General features: G+C 61.0%; 5 protein-coding genes across 5 annotated transcripts; 3 read left to right on the forward strand and 2 right to left on the reverse strand.

The window, feature by feature from the left end:
* Positions 1–63: 63 nt before the first annotated feature.
* PAN0_104d6721 (CAMP-dependent protein kinase regulatory subunit) lies at positions 64–1,665 on the reverse strand (the record flags this gene model as incomplete). Its single annotated transcript, XM_014797848.1, has 1 exon — positions 64–1,665. The coding sequence occupies one exon, from the start codon at positions 1,663–1,665 to the stop codon at positions 64–66; it is 1,602 nt and encodes a 533-aa protein (XP_014653334.1).
* An 822-nt stretch (positions 1,666–2,487) lies between these two features.
* On the forward strand, positions 2,488–5,068 carry PAN0_104c6722 (uncharacterized protein; the record flags this gene model as incomplete). The annotated part of the gene is made up of 6 exons (XM_014797849.1): positions 2,488–3,258; positions 3,482–3,689; positions 4,002–4,063; positions 4,207–4,317; positions 4,408–4,455; positions 4,667–5,068. 6 exons carry the CDS (start codon positions 2,488–2,490, stop codon positions 5,066–5,068), a joined length of 1,602 nt encoding a protein of 533 aa, XP_014653335.1.
* A 159-nt stretch (positions 5,069–5,227) lies between these two features.
* On the forward strand, positions 5,228–5,623 carry PAN0_104c6723 (40S ribosomal protein S25; the record flags this gene model as incomplete). Its single annotated transcript, XM_014797850.1, has 2 exons — positions 5,228–5,314; positions 5,405–5,623. 2 exons carry the CDS (start codon positions 5,228–5,230, stop codon positions 5,621–5,623), a joined length of 306 nt encoding a protein of 101 aa, XP_014653336.1.
* Positions 5,624–5,847: 224 nt separating this feature from the next.
* On the reverse strand, positions 5,848–6,337 carry PAN0_104d6724 (bola-like protein; the record flags this gene model as incomplete). The annotated part of the gene is made up of 3 exons (XM_014797851.1): positions 5,848–5,871; positions 5,958–6,085; positions 6,151–6,337. 3 exons carry the CDS (start codon positions 6,335–6,337, stop codon positions 5,848–5,850), a joined length of 339 nt encoding a protein of 112 aa, XP_014653337.1.
* A 318-nt stretch (positions 6,338–6,655) lies between these two features.
* On the forward strand, positions 6,656–7,885 carry PAN0_104c6725 (GTP cyclohydrolase I; the record flags this gene model as incomplete). The annotated part of the gene is made up of 1 exon (XM_014797852.1): positions 6,656–7,885. One exon carries the CDS (start codon positions 6,656–6,658, stop codon positions 7,883–7,885), a length of 1,230 nt encoding a protein of 409 aa, XP_014653338.1.
* Positions 7,886–7,920: the final 35 nt, after the last annotated feature.

Below are 7,920 nucleotides of genomic sequence, written 5' to 3' on the forward strand. Positions count from 1 at the left end.
GAGAGAGAGAGAGAGCGAGAAAGAGAGAGCGAGAAAGAGAGAGCGAGGGAAAGGAAAGCGAGTCTAGGCCGTAGCAAACGGGTTGGGTGCGGACCACGCGCCTTGGCCCGGCTTGGCCGACGAGTCCATGGGATGCGCGAGGCTCGAATCAGCCGCATCCGACATGCTGAATGCTCCCACCGCCGGTGCGGTCGTCGTCGTCGCAGCCGCGCTGCTGCCCGAGTAGTCGCCGTAGGTCTCCTTGGCATGGCGCTCGAGAATGCCCGCGAGCGGACCGAGTAGCCTCGTGAATGCGCGCTCCGACATGGTCACCACGCGCAGCTTTGCGCCAGCAGCAGCCGCAGCCGCAGCCGCCGCCACGGTGGCAGCACGCGGCGCATTGTTGAGCAGAGCCAGCTCGCCAAAGTAGTCGCCGCGCGAGAGCTTGCCCACCACCTCCTCGCGCCCCGCCTGCTTGGTCTTGCGCACCTCGGCGTCGCCGTCCACAATGATGAAAAACTCCGAGCCGCGTTCGCCCTGCGTGATGACCGCCTCGCCCGGTGCGTACTCGCGCAGCTCGAGGCTGTCCGAGATCTTGGCGCGTTCGGCCGCACTCAGACGCTCGAACAGCGGCACGTCCATCAAAAACTTTTCGTACAGCGCACGGCGCCTCGAGTTGGTCTCCATGAGGATCGAGCGGAACGTGATGCGGTCCAGCGCCCACAGCGTGCACGCCGACGTCGACACCACTGTCGCAGCGCGCGGCTGCGCATATAGCAGCGCCAGCTCGCCAAACGACGAGCCCGGACCGTACGACACCTTTTTGTCGCCCAGCGTCGAGCTGCCACCTGCTGCCGCTGCCGCTGCCTCCACCTCGCCATCCGAGCCACCGACGCCGCGGTTGGGCGCGCGCACGTAGACGTCCAGCGTACCGGACTCGACCACGTAAAAATAGTCGCCCTGCGCGCCCTGCTCGATCACGGTCACGTTGGCTTCCACCTTGACCTCCTTCATGGCGAGCAGCACGTCGCGGTACTGGTCCTGCTCGAGGTTGCGGAAGAGCAGGTTGTTGCCGATCGAGCCGCGGATGCGCTGCATGTTCTCCTCGGACTTGGGGATGACCGTCTTGGGCAGAGGCGTGCCGTCGTGCTCGGCGCCCGCGCCGGACGGAGCCATGCTTTCGGCCGACACCGACGTGCGTCGACCCAGGTTGAACGTAGGCGGGATCAGCGGCGTGGCGGCGCTCGATGCGATCGAAGATGGTAGGTTGGCAGCAGCAGCAGCGGCGGCGGGTGCCGAAGCGGACGACGACGCGTTAAACGCCGACGAGCCAGCAGCCGGTGGTGCAGCGTAGGCAGACTCGGGCGATTGCGAAGCGTCCATGGGCACGGGCTCGGTGGCAGAGCGGCTGGACGAGGCGAATGGGTCCGAGTTGAAGATCGAGGCGCGCTGCGTGGGCGACGCGAGACCGGGCGGCACGCCGCCAAAGTCGAGATCCGAAGGTCCTATGGAGTTGTCCAGATTGGATGCCGAGGCTGATGAGCCGGAGAGATGCTGGCGACGCTGCTGTTCGAGCCTGGCGTTGAACCAATTGGCACAGAACTGGAGCGCATCCGCAGGTCGAGATGCAGCGACGTCGCGGCTGAGCTCGTTGAGCAGCGCCGTGTAGTTGGCAGGCAGCGACATGGTTGCGCGCGCTCTTTCAAATCAGAAGCGGTGGTTAACAGCAGTGAGGTGTGTGCTGTGAGATGGTGGTGGCGGCAATGTTGGTGGTTACAGTGTCAGAGGCTTCGTCGAGGCTGGTGTGAGCGAGAGAGGATGGACAGTGCGCACTGACACTCGGGCGCGGCTCAAAGTCTCTCTCGCCTCGCTTGTTGGTCCGCCGCCCCCGCGCGCCACGAGCTCAACTGCCAAAAATGCGGAAATGGCGAGAAAGCGCACGAACAAACGCATTTGGCAGCTCAACTCAACCGTACACCAGCGTTCATCTTTTGCACACACACGCACACACTCGGCCGCAATCAAAGCAACCCAGACACGGCCGCTTTCGAGGCCACTTTCGAGCGTGAGGGGTCCGGGCAGTGTGGCTCCGCATTGAAACGTGGCTTGGCCGTGTGCATTCGAGGTCGAGCTGGGCTGGCCGCCTTCCGCATCCGTTGCGGGTGGAATTTGTGCGCACAGACGCTCGCATTTCGCGCTTTCTCGTGCGAAATATGCCTACATGTTAGTGGATCCGGGCTGTAACACTGTGGATGCCGCGCGAAAGTGATCGTCAGTCGGAAGCGATAGGGTGAATTTCCAGGCTGGAACGGCTGCCAAAACTCGTCGCCAGCCCGGAGAAGGACGAGGCACATGGACAGTGTCGCTGCCCAAACGTTGAATCCAACGCACAGTTGGTCGCTCAACCTTCGCCGTCGCAACTGGGAGGCGTGTCGTCGCGATCATCTTGCCACCACCACCATCGATCTTTGCTCCCCCCGCCCTCTCCGCCCACACACATCATTCACAATGGCTGCTCGTGCTGCTGCTGCTGATCTTGCCAAGATCTCCAACCTGGGACTGGGCAAGAACACGCTCGCCCAGATTTCGGCGTTCCGCAAGCGCGCCGACGACGCCAAGCGCCAGCTCGCGCAGCTCCAGCAGCAAAAGACGGACGTCGACTTTGCACACTACAACAAGCTCATCCGCAACAAGGACGTCGTCTCCCAGGCGCAGAAGATCCTCGCCGAGTTCAAGCCCGTGACGTACGACGTCCAGGCCCAGCTCAAGGCCATCGACGCCTTCGAGTCCAAGGCTGTGCGTATCTGCCCTTCTTTCCGACATTTCTCGCTCAGTCCTCGCCCGCATCGTCGCTTCGTCGCATCGTCGCATCATCGCATCCGCATCGCATCGCATTCACCAAACGTTCCATCGCATCGCATCTTCCGACACAAGCGTGCATCCACTCGATTTCGCATCGGCACGCCCGAGTCGGAAGCTCCCCGACGTGCACACTCCCCGACTCGTCTGCTCGCTTCACACCGTCGCTCTCGGCATCTCCGCCCCGCCGCTGCTGTGCTGTGCAGACGCGCTTGCACTTTCACACGCGCACTAGAGAGCGCCGTCGTTGGATCCAGAATGCGCGGCGTGAGAACCGCCGCCATTCCACCTACTGCCAAGATCGGATCGATCGACACACAGCACACTCCATCACCGCCCACGCCCTTGCAGAAGCTGCCATCCGTCGGCCGTTCCAGCACCGTGTTAATGCGCCTTAGTACCCGCACCGCCCTCATCTCCGTCCACAGCTCATGTCGCGCCGATCCACATCGACACACATAGATATCAGGATTGCGATTCGACTCACGCCTCGGCCTTTGATGTGACGAGCGACTCGACTTGCGATGCGGCTCGACGAATGCGACGATCGACTTGCGTAGACTGATTCGCGACAACCGGGCCCGTGCACCTTTGACGATCCGACATACTGACTTTTGTACCCTCCACCCTCTACGTGAAATAGGTCGAGCAAGCGCAGGCGACGGCGTCCAAGATCGAGGCGGAGCTCAAGGACCTCAAGGCGACGCTCAAGAACATTGAGGAGGCACGACCGTTCAACCAGCTCAGCGTGGACGACGTGGTTGCCGCGCGCCCCGAGATCGGCCGCACCGTCGACGAGATGGTCAAGAAGGGCAAGTGGACCACGCCAGGCTACGACGAGAAGTTCGGAAGTGAGTACATCGCCCCAACAAGCTGCACGACAAGAACATCCGCTGACATCTTTGAGTTTGAACGCCAGACCTCTCGGCCATCTAAGCTTTTGCCAACTCTGGACGTGCTGTTGGAAGTTAGATCGGCAGCACCGTCGTCATGCACACTGCGCAATGCTATTGAGAAAACTAGAGCCAGGATTGTGAGAAAGAGTGCCGACAGTGACACGCTTGTGAGAGTGTAACGTCGTCGAAGCGCGTTTGTGTTGGTCTAGCTGGACTTGCAAGTTGCGAGGCCGTGCAGAGCTGGTGTGGTGCATGGACGCATCGCAGCGGGCGTGGAGAGCCGAGATCGGTCGGCGGTGACCGGTGTGCCAAAGTTCAAGGAGGTTCTCGTACGGCTTTGCCAAAATGCCAAATTTGCGAGTCGATTGGTTGTCGAAAGGTGCCTCTCTAACATCTTGTCTAATGGAAACCTCGGCCGAGGTTTTTCAAAGCATCACGTGCTTAGTTCACTTGAAAAACCACACTGCTGTAGTGCCCGCGTCGACGTCGCACCCCTCGAAGCGGAAATTTGGCGCGCTCCGGGCCCTTGGCTCAAGCACCGCGCTGGGCTGCTGTGATTCGCGCCGCGCCAAACCCAGCAGCTGTGAGCCACTCTCTCGGAGGCGCCCAGGCCTGCCGAGGGTGTGAAGGGTGTGAAGGGTGTGAGGGAGCGAGGCCTTGGTCGATATCGCAGCCGGCCAGCTTTGGATCTTCTCCACCGTCATCCACCAAACCCATCAAGGTAAGTCGATGCACTATATCCGCGCATCACCCATCCGGCACAGCACACACGCACACAATCTCGCCATCACAGCCGTCGCCACGAACATGATAACGCCACCATCAGCACAGTCGACACCGACCAGGAGAAAGCGTCGCAGAGTAAAGGCGATGATGGATCCAGCTTTTGGGACTTCAGGCGCGGCAGCAGATAGGAACGGGACGGTGAACAGGATACGGATCGGATCTTCGGCAGGATGGCTTACTCGTCGGCCGGGGTCAGGGAGAGGCATCATTCGCCGCAGAGCACGGCGTTCAGACTTGGGACGCGGATCATCAGCTCGCACCGACCAAGCCTCACTTGCACATGGGGATTCGAATGGCGATACGCTGCCTCGCATTGGACAGCGTTGAACAGCATTGTATGGCCGCACGGTGTTTTCGCGCAGGCTGCAGCCATCCGACCTACGCGGAGGTGGATGCACATGTCGCCATGCAACGCTCCAGCAGTTGCCAATGACCATGTTCTCGCGACGCACGCCCGCTCGGCCTTTGATCCGGCAACCGCCTCGCGACCGGCCACACCAACACGCACTACGCAGCGCCCACGCAGACGACCTACGCCCTCGTTTTAGCATCTCTGCCGCCGCATTCCTCCACGTCTACCTCACGCCCAGTCGACTTGAAGCGAACACGTGTTGCTGTGCCCGTGGTGATCGCATTGTCCATCGTGCCTCCAAGACAAAGCTGACCAAAGCGTCGCGCATTCGATTGCTGTGCCTGCTTAACTATAGATGCCGCCCAAGAAAGCTGCCATCGCCGCCGCGGCGTCCAAGTCTGCCAAGAAGAAGAAGTGGTCCAAGGGCAAGGTCAAGGACAAGGTACGTATACACAACCCTACGCACGCACGCATTCGCTCGAAGGATGATTTGCTAACTTGGCTTGTCTCTTGATTCTTTGGCGATGAGTAGGCCCAGAACATGGTTGTTCTCGACCGTCCTACGTACGACCGCATCCTGAAGGAGGTGCCTACGTTCAAGATGATCTCGCAGTCGACGCTGATTGACCGCATGAAGATCAGCGGCTCGCTGGCGCGTGTGGCCATCCGCCACCTGGAGCGCGAGGGCCAGATCAAGCGTCTGGTGCACCACCACGGCCAGCTCGTCTACACGCGTGCCTCGGCCGAGTAAAAAACAGCTCGCTAGTCCGTTAGGTTCTCAAGCATGTATCACAACCCCATCACCACAGCCCCAAAAAATGACAGTCCACCCCAAAGGCCTCGGTAGAGTCCCAACGGTAGGGTTTCCCACTTTCATATACGCAGCTCGTTATGGCAAGAGGCGCACGCGCACACGCACCCAGAGCAGGCTGAGAGGCAAGTGAGATTGTGATTTATGCGCGGTGAGAGAGCGGATTATTCCTCGGGCATTGTTCGGAGCTAGTCATCCATGCGAGGCGAGTGGAAGATTGAGGTGAGAATGGTCGGAAGTGTAACGTGTGTGGTGCAGCGGGGGTTAGACGTACCTGGAGACCGTGAATGTCCTTGATGACGTCCTTGAGTTGCTCGTTGACGAGGCGGTGCGCCTTGACAGTTGACAGGCCGTTGAACTTTTTCGACGAAAGCTGGATGGCGTAGAAGCTTCCACATCCGCCTGCAGACGCCAATTCAGTACGATGCTATGCTGTGGGTGAAAGAAGGGGTGGAGAGAGGACCTACCACTAACGTCCTGGACCTTGAGGACGGACGGCTGGAAGCGGTCGGTGAGGATGGTGCGGATCATCTGTTCGCCGTCCGTGGCCGAAGCTGCTGCCGTGTTGAGCCGCAACGGTGTCGTGCTGAACGTGCGGCTGGAGGGCAGAGATGCACGCGCAGTTGTGCGCAACACCGATCGTATCGACGACATGCTTGCTGTTTTACTGTGCCGAGAGATGAGAGAGAGGCGTCGAGTGGTGGGAGAGAGATGGAGAGGGGTCGCAAGGACTGACAAATCGTGCGCAGCGGAGCCCATCGGGATGCCAACTGATCGGGTGGAGCAAGATCGGGATGTGGCGGCGAAGAGTGGGAAAATCGACTTTTTTTTTTAGAGCTGCCTTTTGAAGGCTTTCTCTCCGCAATTATTCATATCGGCGCAGCCAAAATGAAAGAGGACTCGGTCTGACTCGGCAGCCGCGGATTCTTCTCCACACCTCTCCCCCCCCCCACCATCTCTCTTTTTGGCAACATGGCATCGCAGCCCCCACAGCAGGGTGGAGAGGCAGACTCGGGATCGGCATTCTTCGATACCTTCTTCGCATCCGCATTACAGCGCGCCAACATGTCGACGGGCGAGCTGCGCGGGCTTTCGGACCAGATCAGCGCCGCTGCCCACCCGGTTGCGGCGGGTAGCAACAACGACGTCTACGCGCCCGACGGCAATGGGCTCGATTGTGGCCGTGATCCAGGAGATGTGCCGGCGCCGCCGCCCAAGGAGCAGGCGACACGACAGCAGACTTGGGCGCTAGCCAACGGCGTGTCCGGGCTCAACCTGGGTGCGGCGGCGCCGGCAGCGGCGTCGAGTGGCTCGAGCTATGTGCAGGCTACCTCGTCGCCGTCCACGGAAGCATCGTCGGCGGGGGTGCAGTCGAATGCGCATGCGGCAGCCGCGGCGTTGCTGTCTCGTTCGACGTCGGCAACGGCCGTGCACGGTGCGCCTGCCACCAAGATGAGTGCGGAGCTGGATGTGTTGGCGCAGACGCGCGGCGGTGGATTGGGCACGCCCACGGGAGAGAGGACGTACATCGGGTCGGCGTGGGCAGCGTCGGGAACCGCAACTCCTGTCATGGATCCGAATGGGCTTGGGTGGCCGGCCAAGGCGACGCTGGATAGGCTCAACCATACGCCTGCGCAGGCGGAAGCCAACCAGGCGCGCTTGGCGGCTGCGATCCATACGGTGCTCGAGTGCATCGGTGAAGACCCCACCCGCAGCGGACTCGTCAAGACGCCCGAGCGATACGCCAAGGCGCTGCTGTGGATGACCAAGGGATACGAGGTGAGGCTGAGCGACGTCATCGCCAACGCCATCTTTGACGAGGAGCACGACGAGATGGTCATCGTGCGCGATATCGAGATCTTCAGCCTGTGCGAACACCACATGGTTCCCTTTACCGGCCGGATCCATATCGGATACATCCCCAACCGGCTGGTGATTGGGCTGTCGAAGCTCGCAAGGATCGCAGAGACGTTTGCACGCAGGCTGCAGGTGCAGGAGCGCCTGACCAAGCAGGTGGCACTGGCGCTCGACGAGGCGCTGAGGCCGCAGGGTGTGGCGGTGGTGGTCGAGTGCGAGCATCTGTGCATGGCCATGCGCGGCGTGCAGAAACCCGGCGCGACGACCGTCACCAGCTGCATGCTCGGCGTGTTCAGAGACCGACAAAAGACAAGAGAAGAGTTCCTCTCGCTCATCAAAAAGTAGACTCCCCCCTCTCAAAACTTCAACAGACTCAGCAT

Source organism: Moesziomyces antarcticus (assembly GCF_000747765.1).
Source record: "Moesziomyces antarcticus DNA, scaffold: scaffold_v10104, strain JCM 10317, whole genome shotgun sequence".
Lineage (NCBI taxonomy): Eukaryota > Fungi > Basidiomycota > Ustilaginomycetes > Ustilaginales > Ustilaginaceae > Moesziomyces > Moesziomyces antarcticus.